The sequence below is a fragment of the Bombyx mandarina genome, chromosome 23 (genome assembly GCF_030267445.1).
Source record: "Bombyx mandarina strain Sakado chromosome 23, ASM3026744v2".
In the NCBI taxonomy this organism is placed as follows: domain Eukaryota; kingdom Metazoa; phylum Arthropoda; class Insecta; order Lepidoptera; family Bombycidae; genus Bombyx; species Bombyx mandarina.
Genome location: NC_143229.1, coordinates 18,459,398 through 18,478,093, shown reverse-complemented (window position 1 = coordinate 18,478,093; position 18,696 = coordinate 18,459,398). Strand labels below are relative to the sequence as shown.

The following is an 18,696-nucleotide window of genomic DNA, read 5'->3' as shown; positions in this document are numbered from 1 at the left end:
TATTAGATTGGTACATATGTTTGCTTATATATAACTGTTAACGGGATCATTGATTGTCATTTTCACCGACTTCAAGATATGCGTTTGACTTGAAAATTTGCACCCACATTAGAGACCAATGACAGTATAATCATTTATAGCCTCGTTCTGAAATCCTGATCAGAGTCAACAGCATCAAAAAAGATGAAATTAATTATTGTAAAGGTACATTATTACTTAAACTACATAATATTTCATTAAGCGTGTCACTTTGCGTGTCATGGCGTCGCGAATAATTGATAAAAATTACTATGAATCAAACAATTGCCTCTCCTAACAGCACTAAATGTAAACACCCTTGACACACAATTTATCTTGGTGTGATTTACAGAATATTATTTATTTTAGTACCTAACTATTATATTACGTTGATATAATCGGATCTTAGATTCAGACGCTGGCGGTAAATTAATTGTCAATTCTATTTTTTTCGAAACTATTCTCTTTGACATTTGTTTTTCCCTCCAAAAAAACAGTAGTCATTTGACGTCAAAAACACCACTATCTTAATTAATAATAATTGCAGTAAACGATAATAGATTGATGTTTGGTTAGAATTAAAAGCTTTTTTTGAGGATATTAACAAATATACTTTAGATATAAGTATTTTATTTATGTATAAATATTTTTGTATAAGTTTTTAGTTTATGTATAAGTCGTCGTGGCCTATGGTTAAGATGTCCGATGCATTCGTGTTGAGCGAAGCAACGATGTTCGAATTCCAGGCGGGTACCAATTTTTCTAATGAAATACGTACTTGACTAGTGTTCACGATTAACCTCCACGGTGAAGGAATAACATCTTGTAATAAAAATCAAACCCGCAAAATTGTAAGGGCACCGGTGACCTACAGGGCAGTCAATATCTTTAACACTGTCATCGACCACTTTGGGAAAGGCTACCCTAGACCATCAGCTTAGGTAGGAAAAAAATAAGCGTAGCTACAATAGTTTCATAGGCTACCAGTGAATAGCACTACGTCTGTTTTGTCATTGAAATCTCAATCTTATTGCACATATTCCTAGCTTTTAAAGTGAACTGCTTCGCTAGAGCTAGGCAGTATAGTTGGTATGTTATGGTTGTTTTTTTCGTTAAACTTACCAGCACCGCCAGATTTGGCACTATCAGGGTCGCATTCATGTCAACATTGTTTTCGTCGGGCAAATATATGGTGTGACGTTTTGCTATATACGTCATAGTGCTGTTCTCGTTAAACTTTATCCCGGTATGGACGAGTTTCTCTCTGTGAATAGAAAAAGAAAAAGAAATTGTTAAGTAAGCAGTTCTATTTATCCGGGAACAATATCGGCAACACCGCGACCTTGATGTGAATCGCCCTCGAAAGTATATTTATTATCTATGCTCCATACTGGTCGTTGTTCTCCCGGACTTTTTGGCGGGAACGCAAGGAGTGAAGTTGTGTGATATATTTTATTTTGTCTATTTACTGTTTCTTTAGGCTTAAATGTGTAATAACGGTAGTTTATTAACTGTTTAGTATCTGTGAAATTGCACAAATGTGGGAAAATGAACAAAAGTCGCCGAAAGTAACTTCTCGGGATCCTCCAAAAAGTCCACTGAAAAAGTCTCAGTAAATGATCACCATTTTACTGAGTTTATATTTCATCCCATTTCATTTAATTGCATAATATCATTTTTCATTTAGAAAATTTTACATTAAAATTAAAATAAAACATGACCTAAAGGTCTTAGTTACCAGGTCATAAAATCCCTAAATAAATAAATAAAGTTGCTCTCCCGGACTATGTTTCGGTCTTCCGACTTCCCTACATCGTATAGGTTCGGTAGACGATGTAGGGAAGTTTGACTACAGCTCTTCCAGAGATGAAATCGTTGTTTTCATTGTGTTTATGACTAATGGAACCGAAGGTGTAAATCGATTTAATTTCAACTCAATTCGACTTCAACATCAACATAATGGTTCATCTACAGTCAGTGACAGCAAGCATTGGAACACGTACACATGATTGCCAAGGAGAGGATTACGGTAGTTAATAATTATTCCTAGTCACCAGATTCCACAAGAGAACCTTTAACCTAGTAATGATATTACTGGTGGTAGGACCTCTTGTGAGTCCGCACGGGTAGGTACCACCGCCCTGCCTATTTCTGACGTGAAGCAGTAATGCGTTTCTATTTGAGGGGGGGGGGGGGCAGCCGCTGTAACTATACTGAGACCTAGAACTCATATCTCAAGGTGGGTGGCGCATTTGCGTTGTAGATGTCTATGGGCTCGAGTAACCGCTTAACACCAGATGACCTGTGAGCTCGTCCATCCATCTAAGCAATACTTAATACTACATAGACTATTAAATCAAGTTGGGAACCCGGAGGGCAATATCCCTGGGTGTGTTTAGTCGGTGTGTCCCATTGCTCAGTACATTGGTCTGCACTCAGATATTGGTCCCCTGAGTGGAGGCCTCACGGATAACAGATGTACACATTTGCTTTTTTCATTACCTATTCACTGGTAGCCGATGAAGCTATTGTAGCTACGCTTATTTTTTTCTTCTTTTTTTCCTACCTAAGCTGATGGTCTACAGTAGCCTTTCCCAAAGTGGTCGATAACACCCCCTTGTGGGCGCTGCAGGCGTGAAGGGGGGCGGTAAGTGACCCAGAAAAAAAATGGAGGCGTTGTATAGAGGCTTGGAGGCGATTTGTAATTTCATCTAGGAGGACTCTTAGACACTGAGTTCTCGCTATAGTGGTTTTTAAATAAGTGAAAAAATGGGGGCGCTAAAATGAATTGATTCTCAAAGTGGGCAGTAGACAACATAAGTTTGGGAACCCCTGGTCTACAGAGACCATATCAGCGTAACCTTAACTAGTAGGTGAACCCATGGAGCTCAAACCTGACGATGTTGCTAACACGAACCCTAGCAAGAGCCGTGCTTCGCAGAATCTACCACCGGATCGGAGACGCGACCCACTAAGAAGATCTGGCAAGAAATTCAATGGGCTGTGTCTGTAGGTTAAGCTAGCTACGCGCGGACAGGTGGCTCACAGGCTCAACTTGAGAATTTGCTAACACTATTTTTTGTTTTTTTTTTTTTTTTTATGATTGAAGGATTACTGGTGGCCCGGAGGCCTTTCCAGTTTCACCAGGACAGGTGGGCGAGCAAAGGCTCAGCCAGGAGGGGTGGGATTTGCTAACAGCTACCCGAGCGCCTCCAAAGGAGACCTAACAGCTCAAGAGCAGCTGCTTCGCGAATGAATCTACTACCGGATCGGAATCGCGACCCGCTGAGAAGATCCGGCGAGAAACTCAGCGAGCTGATTCATGGGTTAGGTTGCACGGCGAACTCTTTGTCGAGTTCGACGAGTACGGTTACCGAGGTCCCTAAGCCTGCTCCTAGAGCTGAAGGCGTCTAGTGCAAAGGTTATTGGATCTGAGGGATCCGTAAGGACGTGTCTAGGGCGTCGACGGTGACTGGCTCCTACATGATCAGGATTCGGGGAGTAGTCAGCGGTGGCTACGATAAGGCGATTATCATGACGCATAGCCTTATCGAAGTACCGTTCCGACGCTGACTTCATGTATTTCTGGATAGATTCGAGGCCCAGGTCGTCGTGTAGGTCAACGTTCCTCACGAACCACGGAGCTCCGACGGCTAACCTGCAAAAGCGGGATTGTAGAGATTGAAGGGTGTCTATGTGTGTGCGGGCCGCGTGAGCGAACACCACACTCGCGTAAGTCATGACGGGCCTTATGCAAGTTTTGTAAAGTGTCACCTTGTTCCGAAGGGACATTTTACTCCGCTTACAGATCATGGGGTAGAGTCTACCGAGAATAAACGCGGCACGGTCACGGACTGATTTTATATGCGGGCGGAATGTCATCGATGCATCCAGGGTAACGCCCAGGTACTTGACCTTCCTGGCCCAGGGTATGGATTGACTAAAGAGAGTAATCGGGGGTGTGAGATTCCTCCTCCTAATACGGGAGGAAATCCGTGTGGAGCTTCCCCTCTGAAATAGCACCGCAGTACTTTTCGCTGGGTTGATGTCTATGCGCCATTTTTGGAACCACTGTCCTAGGGCTAGGGCTGCGCTCTGAAGCTTCTTCGCGATTAGGGACTTGTTTCTACTGGAATAGTAAACAGTCGTGTCGTCGGCGAATAAAGCTAAATGGGTCGGCGGCGACCGGGGAATATCGTTAACGAATAAGCTAAATAGGAGGGGTGAGAGGACAGAGCCTTGCGGGACTCCAGCTGTGAGAGGTCGTGGGGAGGAGCGGGTTCCCTCGACTCGATATCGAAAAGAGCGGTTCGACAAGAAGTCCCGTATGATGAGCACGAGACTATCCGGCACGCCCATGTTGAATAGTTTGAAAATCAAACCGTTGTGCCAGACTTTGTCGAACGCTTTTGCGACGTCGAAGAAGAGAGCTCCCGTGTATAACGGTTTTGGTCGATTAAGCCCCACAAGAATGTGCTCCGTGAGGCGGTGCACCTGTTGAACGCATGAGTGATTTGTACGGAATCCGAATTGTTCATCGATGAGAATGCCCTTGGATGAGACGAAGTCTCTGAGGCGTTTGTAGAGCAGACGCTCATACAGTTTGCCTAGAGACATGAGGAGACTAATCGGGCGGTAGCTCGTCGGATGATTTTTTGGTTTACCGGGTTTATGTATGCCGATAACGTCCGCTTCTTTCCACACCGCGGGAAAGATAAAGTTCGCCATAGCGGCATTGAAAATAGATGCCAACATCACGATGAGTTGGACGGGTAGAAGTTTAATAACGCGGTTGGATATACCGTCGGAACCGGGAGCCTTGCGAGGACGTAGGTCTTTGATCAAGTCTTTAACTTCCATCGGGGTGACGGGTGGTAACGCGTCCGAGGGTGGCAAGGAGACTCTGCGTTCTACCTCACTGTCTACAAATTCTACATGAACAGGGTCCACGGATTGAGTGCTGGGCGTGCACTGGGTTTGCAATGTATCGGCCAGCAGCTCTGCTTTTTCATCATCATCGAACGCCGCGAGTCGGCCTGAGAGGCCTACGAGGGGGGGCATAGTTACTACCGTATCCGATTTGAGAGTACGAGCTAAGCGGTAGTAAGACCTTTGAGAGGGCGCGAGTCTTTCTAAGAAATCAGACCATCTGGCATCTCGGACTTCGGCGATGCGAGACTTTACGTCGCGTTGTAGGGCACGCATTCGAATACGATTTTCCGCGGTAGGATACCTGTCGTAGGCGCGTATCGAGGCGTTCTTAGCTCTAAGGAGTTCCCTAATATCGTCGGACAATTTGAAGCGGTGAAGGAAGTCCTCCGCTACAACTTGTTTCGATGACCTATCTAATGTCGAGGTGATGTGTGACGTTAAGATGTCTATGGCTTCAGCGGTATCCTGAGGAGACGGGGTAGAGTCTGGGTTAAACGGGAGCGATGGTGGATCAGATTCAGCCAGGCTGATGCCCAGCGTATGCCAATCCACCACAGTCCTCGTGACGGGAACGGAATCGGGAGCGCGACCGAGCTTCATAACGACGGGACGGTGGTCTGAATCTAACTCTGAAACTACTTCGATCGAGTGTAAGCGCAGAGTTACGTTTTTTAATAACGCTATGTCGAGTATATCCGGGCGATGCGCGATATTTAGCGGGTAGTGAGTCGGGGTTAGCGGAGCGACGATATCGAAGGCGAGATCATCGACTAACGCGTCAAGCCGCCTGCCATTCGGGGTTGTAGTGTGTGAGTTCCACCTGATGTGTTTACAATTTAGGTCGCCCGCCAGAATGACAGAGCTCCCCATGCCGAGCAGCGCCTCGATATCACTGCTTAGAACGATCTTATCCGGTGGAAGATAAACGGACGCGATAACGATCGGCGCGTGTCCCGTCAGTGAGATTCGGCACACTGATGCTTCGATATTAGCGAGCGCGGGAGGATCGAGCGGGTGCTAACACTAGTAAGAGCAGTGCTTCGCAGAATCTACTACCCGATATTTATTGAAGTGAAAACTTCTTTAGAATCGTTGTGATTTCAAACCGGATGCAACGGAAAAAACGACAGGTAAGAGACACAAATACAAAAATGTGTAGGATGAAGCCAGCAAAGAGTGAGACAGAAATATACATACTATTTAATACAGCGCCATCTGTGAGATTTTTTAATACTAACGTGTGTATGAAAGCTCTTGTAGTGAATTTTAATTTAGGATTATACGTGAAATTAAAATATCAATTCACAGAGGGCGCTACCTTACAATTATTTACTAATGACAAAATTTTACATATACTTAAGAAGTTTAGGATAATTGTATTTTAATTTTGAAAGGTTTCACTTCTACCACGTGTGAATTGCACACGTTTTGTTTTTTCTATTTATTGGATTTTTTGACCAGTATAACACCGCGAAATGACCTTGGTAGTCTAACGATTATGTTAGTCGAGTTTTTAGTGAGGAAATAATCATCGAATTGTGAATGGTTAGTCTTAGACCGCGCTTCCTACACTAGCGTTCGAACACATCTCAATTATGTATAAAGGTCATGCGCATATGAGAGCGACTTGTCTATACTAATTTTATACGTATCAAGAATATCGAAGAACCTATACCTACTAGATAACCTACCGATATCAGAATCAAACCCGAAATATCTATATATTAATACGTGAAGCAAAAACTTTGTAAAGTTGCGCGGACGGAGGAGTATGAAATTTTCCACACTTATAGAGAATATAGAGAAGAAGTGCACAATCCTAATATTTTAATAAAATAATGCATAAAAGATACATGAAATTAATAAAGAAAACATTACACACACTACATACCATGTACTTGACGCACACACGCATGCATACTATTTATTGTCAAACTTTTATTCTTGACGTCTGTTGTCAAATTGAGATTAAATATTGTTTGTCTTTGTTAATATTTTTTATAGTGTAGCCTATAGAAGTATAAAATACAATCATAATAGTGTACAAACTTACAATTCCAATTAATTATAGTCGAATTTCGACTACTGCGGGACCTCTAGTCACATTTAAAAACCTCATCATCAATTTTGTTTTTATTGCTTAGATAGATGAACGCGGTCACGACGCTAATAAGTGGTTACCGCGGCCCATAGACATCTACAACGTAAATGCCGTCACCCACCTCGTGACATGAGTTCTATCAGTTCTAAGGTACAACTACAGTATAGTAGAAATATGCAGATAGGTGGGGTATACCCGTACTGGGTCACAAGACAGACACCTTGCCACCAGTGTACTTAGTGCAAGTTTTTTAACGTTCTCGATAACGTAAAAGTTAACTCAAATTTGTATGGAGTTGGAACAGCGCCCTTAGCAGCAAAGGAAGGGAAGGAAGGATTTAACTTTTACGCGATCGAGATGTTAAAAAACACGCACTAAGTAAACAGTAAAGCTTCCGCGGCTATCTACTTTGATAACTTTACAAGCTCCAAAATGATTGGTGCTTCACACGGCTGCGAAAGGAATATCACACCTAATTCAAAATATCGTGCGAAGCATTAACAAACAAAAATCGCTGTAAAAACCGGTTAAGTGAATATTATAATTTGTAACGTCTAATCACGAATTAAACGGACATTGTAATAATCAATGTTTTACGTAATAAACAAACAAGAATACAAAAAATTTCCTTATAACGATATTTATGACCGAGCGAGATAAGAGACAAAGGGCGAATGATGTAATATCTCATCTGAACGAACTTATCTTGCATCAAGGTTACGCTAACACCGACTTGTTATTATAGTTATGTCTCAAAGCACAATCGGAGTGTCGTTTCGTGTTTGACATTGTGTCTTGAAGGACGCGAGATGTTTCCTTCCGGACTCCAAAGGTATTTTGTTGGAACAAGATTTTTGAGGGTTTACTATTTGCGCCTCAAAATATTACGATTGAAGGTCGTTATACGATTGAGTCTTCAAGCTGGTGGCCCGTAGGCCTTTCCAGTTTTACCAGGACAAGTGGGCGAGCAAAGGCTCAGCCAGGAGGGGTGGGATTTGCTAACAGCTACCCGAGCGCCTCCGAAGGAGACCTAACAACTCAAGAGCAACTGCTTCGCGAATGAATCTACTACCGGATCGGAATCGCGACCCGCTGAGAAGATCCGGCGAGAAACTCAGCTGATTCATGGGTTAGGTTGCACGGCGAACTCTTTGTCGAGTTCGACGAGTACGGTTACCGGGGTCCCTAAGCCTGCTCCTAGTTTTAGAGCTGAAGGCGTTTAATGCAAAGGTTATTGGATCAGATGGATCCGTAAGGACGTGAAACTCTTCGATCCTATAGCTTAAGGACGGTATCAGTTGCGACGAGTTTCTTTTTTTTAGCCTCCCTATTCGCTGGTAGCCTAGGGGCTTTTGCAACTACGCGCGGACGGGTGGGTCAGCTCACGGGCTCAACCTGAGAGAATTTGCTAACACTAACGCTACCAAGAGCAGTGCAGAATCTACCACCGGATCGGAATCGCGATCCACTGAGAAGATCCTGCAAGAAACTCAGTGGGCTGGGAAAAGCTTTGGTTGCTAAATTAATGAACCATTCAAACAATACAATTCAATACAATAAATACTTATTAATTAGTAGCTACAACAGAAATAATAAACGTACCAATCTTCTCTCAGATATTCGCGTGTAGCAGACAATTAAAAACTACCTTTAAGATTTAATCTCGTGCTTTTCATTGTCATTACATTGAAATAGCACGTAAAAGTCTGGAAATTTTATTTTATTAGGAAAATAGAGGGTATGTAGAAAACACCATATTTAAATGCCGAAGAGGAACTTGCAGTCGTCCGCGATTAAAGAAACAGTAATGAATTCGAAGTCGCAAATAGTATGACGGATTAGGCTGATTCCATGGTGTTTTTAAAATGATGACGCCGCTGACCCCTTTCTCTTTATCATTTATAGCCTTCCATCGTGATAGTAATTAAGACTCGCTTTTCCAAAGAATCCCTTTTTATTTTTTTCCTACCTACGCTGGTAGCCTAGAGAGGCTATTCCAGCGTAACTGTAACTAGTAGGTGAGCTCACGGGGCTCAAACCGGAGTGTTGCTAACATTGGCCCTAGCAAGATCAGTGCTTCGCAGATTCTACCACCGGATCGGAAACGCGACCCACTGAGAAGATCCGGCGAGAAACTCAGTGGGCTGTGTCTGAGGGTTAATTTACTCGTCGAGCCCTTCGTCACAAGCGACGGGTTCGACGAGAACGGTGACCGGGCCCATTTATTACATTTCAAGTGCACAACAAGAACAAAACAGAGAGCTCCGCCTCGGTCGGCTGCTCGAGTTTGAATGTTTTGAGCTTTTTTTTTCCCCCTACCTAAACTGATAGCATTGAGAGGCTATTTCAGCTTCGCCCTAATGTGTAGATGAGCTCACGGGGCTCAAACCGGAGTGTTGCTAACATTGGCCCTAGCAAGATCAGTGCTTCGCAGATTCTACCACCGGATCGGAAACGCGACCCACTGAGAAGATCCGGCGAGAAACTCAGTGGGCTGTGTCTGTGGGTGATATATTGAGCGACAACAGTCACTCGTATTTATAGTAAAAAGTGGTGGCTGCTTAGTCATAAATTCTCTTGAATACCGTCTTAAACAGTTGTTGACATGCATAACATTAAGGAAACAGTTAATTCTATTTTCAGTTTAAATAGTGATGTTGCGCCGACAAGTATTAATATAATAGTAGTTTGAAATACTTATTAAAAATAAATTAAGCCTTTATAGGGTACTGGAATTGTTTGGACACATTTCAAACAGTCACAATTTCTAATATCTGATTGTGAAAGGCAATGGCAACCGTCCCAGAAGACGTAATCCCACGTGATGGTCAGACCAAATTTGATTTTACCTGAACATCAAGTTCCACAAGATGCCCTTCACGGAGCCAATTACCAGAGCAGAAGGAAATCGCATGTGAGAAAATGATGCAGTCATGACCCTCGGTAATGAAGAAAGCGACGCGAGAAGGAGTTTAAATTATTAACCTCCTAACTGGCTTTCGCCGTTGAAACCAGAACCCTCCTTAGGTTGCACGTAATCGGTTAAAATTAATCTATGAGGGTAGCTTACAAAAGCTGGATGAGGGACACCGAGGGTCGTGCAATTGGAGAGACCTGTGTTCAGCAGTGGACTGCTACAGGCTGATGATGATGATGAATCGTTGAAAAACACAAAAAAAAACGAGCAAATCTATTCTATGCTATATATTATGAAGCAGTAATGAGTTTCGGTTTGAAGGGTGGGGCAGCCGTTGTAACTATACTGAGATCTTAGAACTTATATCTCAAGGTGAGTGGCGCCTTTACGTTGTAGATGTCTATGGGCTCCAGTAACCACTTAACGCCAGGTGGGCTGTGAGCTCGTCCACCCATCTAAGCAATAATAAAAATTATCCATTACCAGTCATTTTAAAACAAGCACGTGAAATCAATTAAATAGCGTAGCAACGCATCTCTTCTAGCTTCTGTTGCGCCTTTCACGTCGTGTACGTAATATCATTGACCTTAGAGTCGTCGTTAAGATGCAACGACTTAATCTAAAGATTTATTTGTCTCGGGATAATTATTATCTACAATATTGCATCCTGTTTAAAATTAAAACTAGCGACCCGCCCTCGCTTCGCTTCGGAAACATTAAAACACACATGAAACCAAGAAAAATAAAATAAATAAAAATTAAAAAAAAGTAGCCTATGTTCATCAGGGACAATGTCGGCTTCTAATGGAAAAAGAATTTTTCAAATCGGTCCAGTAGTTTCGGAGCCTATTCGAAACAAACAAACAAACAAATCTTTCCTCTTTATAATATTAGTATAGATGGGCTAAAGTTCAAAACCAAGCTAGGTGATGTTTTTCTTTTTTGTGAACTTTAAAAATTTTAAGCAGAATTTAAAGAGACTTGATAATTGTGCTGAAATAGTAATCAGGAAACATGCCATAACGGGTCGAAATGATCCACTTTGAACTTTTGTATTGCAAAATGCAGGTATCATCTTATTGCTTTTGCACATTTGACTTCATGACTATTTCTTACCAATTAATCTACAATTATTATACTTTTTTGTTTTGTTTTGTTTTGTTTATTTTGTGTGATACTTGTCGTATACCATTATCTACCCGCTGTGGTAGAAATAGGTACCAGTAAGTGTTAGTATGGTTAGTGTTAAAGTTAATTGTAAAGGTAGTAAGCATGCGTTTACCGAACTAAGCATATAAAATATCATAGCCCGTCAACTATCGCGAATGTAGATAATAGTGCCCCCCTCGCGCGTTCACTCGAGGTCGTTCACCCGCGCATTAATAATTGTTTTACATTGCGCTGTGCATGAAAACAACTAAAATATAAATCAAACTTGATCTTCTTTAGTGTGCGCCATCGTTTCTATTTAAATATCAATTAACTTATGTCACATTAAAAATGCAGGTGATATTAGTGTCAAAATTTAAACATTTACATACATATAACTAATGACTGCGTCAAACAAGCTTCAGTTCGCGAACTATGAAGAACAGCTGCCAAGGCTATAATAAACAAGGATTTCACATGACCACGACTGCTCTGCCAAAAGTAACCGACTATGATGATGACATATACCATGCTCATTGAAGAAACGTAATTATCTGCTTAAAACTATAATATTATACAGCTTTTTTTTTATTCCTTAGATGGGTGGACGAGCCCACAGCCCACCTGGTGCTAAGTGGTTACTGAAGCCCATAGACATCTACAATGTAAATGCGCCACCCACCTTGAGGTATAAGATCTAAGGTCTCAGTATAGTTACAACGGCTGCCCCATTTGTCAAACCGAAACGCATTACTGCTTCACGGCAGAAATAGGCTGGGTGGTGGTACCTACCCGCGCGGACTCACAAAAGGTCCTACCATCAGTAGCTACTCACAAATAAACGATAGGTCCTATTTCCTCGACGTTCAGCTTCGGATCCAGTCCTTGCATGAACCGATCGTGGTTCGTGATGTTGAAGACGTACGCCCTGAGCTTCACTTCATCGGGGGGATCTGCCCACCAGTCGTACGGCGGGAGCCCTAGAATCGACAACCACACAGTGTGCTTAGTGCGAGTTTTTTAACAGGCGAACAGCGCCCCTAGCGGCAAACGTAGGCAAACGCTCGAACTCATACAAATCTATGCTAACTTTTACGCTATCGAGAACGTTAAAAAACTCGCACTAAGCACACTGATATTGACCGCGCAATCTAATGGGTACAGAGGGGCGAGCACCAACGACTATCCATAGATAATACACATGAATTAGTTATGGTTAAGCAACTCAAACACTCAACAAAAGGTTTACGAGCGTCGGCCACTAGATGGCTTCGCTTCGATTAGATTCTCAGCGCTCCTGTAGATAGCAGTAAAATATTCCCTATCCTACATTTTATTTTTAATGAAGGATTTCGTAAATTTTCAGAAACCACAAATTGATAAAATTTAATCAATTTGTCTATAACAAATAAAGACTTTCATGTTTTTTTTTATTTGTTTTTTTTTCTGTGTTTAGTTAAACAATAATGAAATGTCTTAACTTTAACAACATATAAGTTAAGGGGCATCCGCTACAAAATGTCGCTAGTTTCCGTACACAAAAAATATTTGTCTAAGTTCTAATGTCTCAGTTTTTAAATCACTACAATGGCTACCTCGCCCTTCGAACCGAAGCGCATTACTGCTTCACGGCAGAAATGGGCAGGGCGGTGGTACCTACCCGCGCGGACTCACAAGAGGTCCTACCACCAGTGGATCGCTTACAACGTATTCATGATTGAACGCACCTGGTCTCATGTTAAGCTTCTCCCACAGCATAAAATCCAGGGGCGTGAAGATAAGCCCCATCACGGACAACACTATGAAGGTGATGCCCAATACACATTGAACCTTGGGCCCTGGGAACAAAAGATACATTTCATAAAAATAATTTATAATATTTAACAAATGCTTGGTATTATAAATATTTTTAACTTGGTATTATAAACATTATAAATGAGTATATCACAGGAAGTGTGAAAGTAGCCGCGGTAATCAACAAACTAAAGAGCGGACGGTTAGAGTGGTATGGACATGTGATGCGTAGAGAGAAGATGCATGTGACTAGGAGATGTATGGATATGGTAGTGCAAGGGAGAGGGGGAAGAGGTCGACCGATGAAGACATGGATGGAGTCAGATCCGGTAGTAGATTTAGCGAAGCACTGATCTTGCTAGGGCTAGTGTTCATTCTCTCATAAGCTCACCTAACCGTCCTGGCGTAGTTGAAAGGCCTCTTAGGCTCCCAGCGAGTAGGTGGGAAAAATAGTAACGTACTTCTAGTTCCTGTAGCCCCAAAAATCTAATTTGATGCGTAATGAGTCTATTTGCACGTCCTTACGGATCCATCAGATCCAATAACCTTTGCATTAGACGCCTTCATCTTTAACACTAGGAGCAGGCTTAGGGACCCCGGTAACCGTTCTCGTCGAACTCGACAAAGAGTTCGACGTGCAACCTAACCCACGAATCAGCTCGCTGAGTTTCTCGCCAGATCTTCTCAGCGGGTCGCGATTCCGATCCGGTAGTCGATTCATTCGCGAAACAGCTGCTCTTGAGCTGTTAGGTCTCCTTCGGAGGCGCTCGGGCAGCTGTTAGCAAATCCCACCCCTCTTGGCTGAGCCTTTGCTCGCCCATCTGTCCTTGTGAAACTGGAAAAACCTTCGGGCCACTAATAATCCTTCAATCATAAAAAAGAGTCTATGTGATTTAACACCGATTATTTTGTAAACTAAGTTACAAAATCATGTTCGAAAAAATCTTGATCTTATCCCACCTTCGTTCGAATCAATCCAATCAACCGTCATGGCCTTCTTTAATAAATTTTCCCTATGGTATCCTGGGCCAGCTTATCACTTGTAGACAATATCAACATGACGTAATAGATACGCAAATCGTAAACCATATTAGAATAGATCCGTAACAACACAACGACCTACTGCCCTATTTTCTAAAATCATTCCGAACAATATAATGACGTCACTTCAGTCGCCATCTTCAAACAAAGGGTCGTCTCTATGGAATTACAATTAGAAGCCTTCGTAGCAGTTCATTTTGCTATCATAATAATGATATCAAATACTCCAGACAATGAAAGATCTAACTGCGCTTTCTGTAAATATAAATATGAATGTATTAACAATCTTCTTCTTTGTGTCCACCTTATCCCACTAGGTAGGGTCGGCACAGCGAATTTTCTACTACATTTTCCTCTATCAGCCGTCAGCTCAACACTCACTCCTCTCTCTCTCTCTCTCTCATATCGTCATTCACACTCCATGCTCTGGTGGAAGGACCTCTTGTGAGTCCGCACTGGTAGGTACTACCGCCCTGCCTATTTTTGCCGTGAAGCAGCAATGCGTTTCGGTTTGAAAGGTGGGGCAGCCGTTGTAGCTATACTTAGACCTTAGAACCTATATCTCAAGGTGGATGGTGGTATTTACGTTGTAGATGTCTATGGGCTCCGGTAACCACTTAACACCAGGTGGTCTGGGAGCTCGTCCACCCCACTATGCCATAAATAAATAAAAATGTCTTTTTCGGTCGACCTCTTCCCCCTCTACCTTGCACTACCATTTTCATCTCCTAGTCGCATGCATCTCCTCTCTACGCATCACATGTCCATACCACGCTAAGCGTATTGACAATATTAAATTAAATCCATATTGTCCACTTCGCCCAAAACACGTCATTACGGATCCTCCCGATCCATTAACGGTGCTTTTAGGTACCACAAGCACCGGTCACTGCCCTCGTCGAACCCATCGCTTGCGACGAAGGGCTCGGCGAGCGAATTAACCCATAGAGACAGCCCACTGAGTTTCTCGCCAAATCTTTTCAGTGGGTCGCGTTTCCGATCCGGTGGTAGATTTTGTGAAACATGGTCCTTACTAGGACCAGTGTTAGCAACACTCCGGTTTGAGCCCCGTGAGCTCACCTATATGTTAGGGCGAAGCTGAAATAGCCTCTCAAGCTATCAGCATAGGTAGGAAAAAAAAACCATAATAAATTCATCTAACAAAATATTCACTCAACTGTAATATAAATACGAAAATAACATTTAACGTCCTTCGTGGCTCTATTGAAATTAATATTTTAAACAATATTATTGTGTTACGTAAGATTGAATTATTCATCGAATGACAAGTGAGTGAACTTGTTTAACACATTGACTGCCGTGTAGGTCACCGGTGCCCTACGCGCCGCACTGAAGTAATTGTGTCGATTTCAGTTACTGCCTTAGTAATTACCTAACATTTTTTTAGTTTTTTTTTTATTGCCTTCGTAGGCAGACGAGCATGCGGCCTGATGGTGAGTGATTACCGTCGCCCATGCAATTCAGCAATGCCAGGGGCAGAGCCAAGCAGCTGCCTACCGCTTACTCTATTACCGCTATACTCTGCAAAAGCCTCGTTTGAAGAAGGACATGTCATAGCGCTCGGGAAACACCGTGGAGGGGCGCTCATTCCATAGCCGGATGGTACGTGGCAAAAAAGATCTCTGGAAACGCACTGTGGATGACCGCAGTGGCTCCAGGCAGTATGGATGAACTTTACTCCGGTGGCGGGCGGTGCGATGAAACGAGACGTAACTTCTCCTTCTTTTATATGTTAATGTGTGTTATAGTATTTTAGGTCACTTAGAAATAGATTCATTCTCAGTATCCTTAGATTCATCTTTCTCAGAAACTACTTGAAATTATGGCACCTAAGTAAAAAGATCGAAGAGAGACATCGATATAATTACTTCATTGCGCCGCGTAGGGCACCAGTGACCTACACGGCAGTCAATATGTTAAGAAATATATCTTTAAAATAAACAGGTAATAGATACGCGTGGCCCGCGGCTTCATCAGCGTCAGAATGGAACACGTCGAACTTTCTCGATCAAAGATTTGCTGGTATCGCTCTGAGGTTTTATTGCTTGCTTTTTTTTAAGGGATTTTATGTCCTGGTAACTTAGACCTTTAAGTCATATCTTATTTTAATTCATATTCTTATTTTTATGAAAAATGATAATATGGAGTGAAATGAAATGAAGATGATTAATTTGAGACATTAATCAACTGGGATTAAATGAAATGATATGAGATGAGATGATATGGGATGAAATATAATATCAGAAAATGGTGGTCATTTACTGACATTTTTTCAGTTGACTTTTTGGAGGATCCCGAGAAGCTACCTCCAGCGCCTTTTTTCATTTTCCCACATTTGTGCACTTTCACAGATATTAAACGGCTAATAAACCACCGCTATTACACATTTAAGCCTGAGGAAACACTAAATAGACAAAATAAAACAAATTACACAACTTCACTCCTCGCGTTCCCGTCAAAAAGTCCATGATGGATGGTAAAGCCAGTATAGTCCATAGACACTGCTGACAGAGATCGAGATTTGACTTTAAGAATGCTAATACTACTGAGATTATATTTCTCTCTTCTCTCATTTAATTTAATTTCATCCCAGTTGATTAATGCCTCAAATTAATCATCTTCATTTCATTTCATTTCACTTCATTATAATTTTTCATAAAAGTAAGAGTATAAATTAAAATAAGACATGACTTAAAGTTCTTAGTTATCAGGTCATAAAATCCCTCAAAAAAAATAACCATTCATCATGATTGTTGGGTGAGTCCACGAGTCTCAACATGAACGAGTTTGCTAACATTGACCCTAGCAATAAAAGTGCTTCTTCTACAATCGGATTAGAATCGCGACTTGAGGAGATTCGGCAAGAAACTCAGTGGGTTAATTTGCTCAATTATTCATCGACACGTACCGAAATAGTCACTATGGATTTTCTTATCTCGTTTATTTATTTCCGACTCCATTTAAGGCTTTGTGCACCGCGAGCTTCTCTGCTCATCTGATGAATAAAAAAAATCCAAGGAAACAACAAAGTCTTTTGTCTTTTCTGACCTCACTTATTCTATAAACGTAGGGAGAACTATAAAATAACGTACGCTGTTTTAATGTTCTGTAACAAAAGAATCTATGGGCCTAATTATGAATGACAGAGGTCTTGTTGACGAGCGGAGCGGACAAGACAACTCTTACAAGATAACTTTTTACTCGTTGTAGGGTGCGGTGTGAGTTTGTTAGTTAAAGATAATGTTACTTAAAAATGTTTATTGTTAAAATATAGAGAAAATAAATTAAATGTTAATATTATGAATGCACCCGGGTGACGCGGTTGTTGATCGTGCACTGACGATTTGTGGAAATGAAGTTAACGCATCACGCGAATTATGCTGACAAAGGTGTCCGGTAATATATCACCGAACACTGGTGGTAGGACCTCTTGTGAGTCTGCACGGGTAGGTACCAACACCCCGCCTATTTCTGCCGTGAAGCAGTAATGCGTTTCGGTTTGAAGGGTGAGGCAGCTGTTGTAACTATATTGAGAACTTTGAACTTATATCTCAAGGTAGGTGGCGCATTTACGTTTGTAGATGTCTGGGTTCCAGTAACCACTTAGCACCAGGTGGTCTGTGAGCTCGTCCACCCATCTAAGCAATAAAAAAAAATACATCTGCCTCAAAATTGTAAACGATTACGATTGGTATTTTTTTTTAATTAGCTCAGCATTATCCATTTCCAAGAAAGTTCCATTTTGAAGTTATGATGTAGACGTCTTGTTGACCCAAAACATATGAGCTATTCATAAAACATACATTAAGACACAACCTTTAGACACAAATGACGTCATTTGTTACGAACAATTTAAATGATTTTAATGTTTTTAATTGTTTATATTTTAGAAATGAAATATTGTTTAAATTTAATTAAGATCTTTAATATTGCTGCTTTATTTTTTGTTGCAGTTGCATTTGTCATTTGCAACATTTTATGTGAATTTTATGCGACCGCGAATAAACTTTGCGAAATTGTTCAACCCGCTATCGCTTGTGACAACACACGAGCGGCTTAAACAGGCTATAAGTGACCTAGGAACTGATTACATAAATAGTTATCACGCGTCGACTGAATACAAATTTTGCATTTAGAATTCGTTCGTGTCGATCGTAACATAGGATCGTGCTAAGTTTCTTCTATAAATAATCAGGTCTTTGAACACCTTAGAGATTCTAGTGACATGAGTAAATGGCAACAAGCCTCGGGAGAAGATAACAAAAGCGATTTTTGGTAGCCTAACAGACAACAGTTCGGTTATATTCACAGCCTAGATTTGGTATTTCACCTTCATACGACAGAAACGCCAAGCCTTACACATTAGGTCAAGGACGCCGTCTTTCAAAATAAAAACTTAATAATGGTTTTAAGGGGATATTATTAAGGGTTTAAACCCTCAGACACCGCCCACTGAGTTTCTCGCCGGATCTTCTCGGTGGGTCGCATTCCGGATTCGGTGGTACATTTAGAGAAGCACTCTCTTACTAGGGGTAATGATAACGTCACCGGGTTAGAGCGCCGTGAACTCCCCTACTTGGTCGGCGAAGCTGGCTCGCCCCTCGAGGATTAGGTAGGAAAAGAGAAAAAAAATCTCAGGCCATCTCAGGCAATGATAATATTATAAAACACCGGCAGTAGCCGCGTCGTAGGGCACTACCGTGTTCTTTACCCGAATTAATTC

At 41.8% G+C, this 18,696-nt stretch overlaps 1 protein-coding gene across 2 annotated transcripts in view; it reads right to left on the bottom strand.

The window, feature by feature from the left end:
- Positions 1–18,696, bottom strand: part of LOC114244157 (scavenger receptor class B member 1) — a 50,590-nt gene that overhangs the window by 10,712 nt on the left and 21,182 nt on the right. For both annotated transcript variants that reach the window (XM_089737562.1, XM_028175877.2), the window contains exons 3-5: positions 12,845–12,955; positions 11,953–12,097; positions 1,141–1,282 (exon numbers count right to left, since the gene is read on the bottom strand). In XM_089737562.1, the coding sequence (XP_089593688.1) occupies positions 1,141–1,282; positions 11,953–12,097; positions 12,845–12,955 (398 nt within the window). The remainder of the gene's footprint in view (positions 1–1,140; positions 1,283–11,952; positions 12,098–12,844; positions 12,956–18,696) is intronic.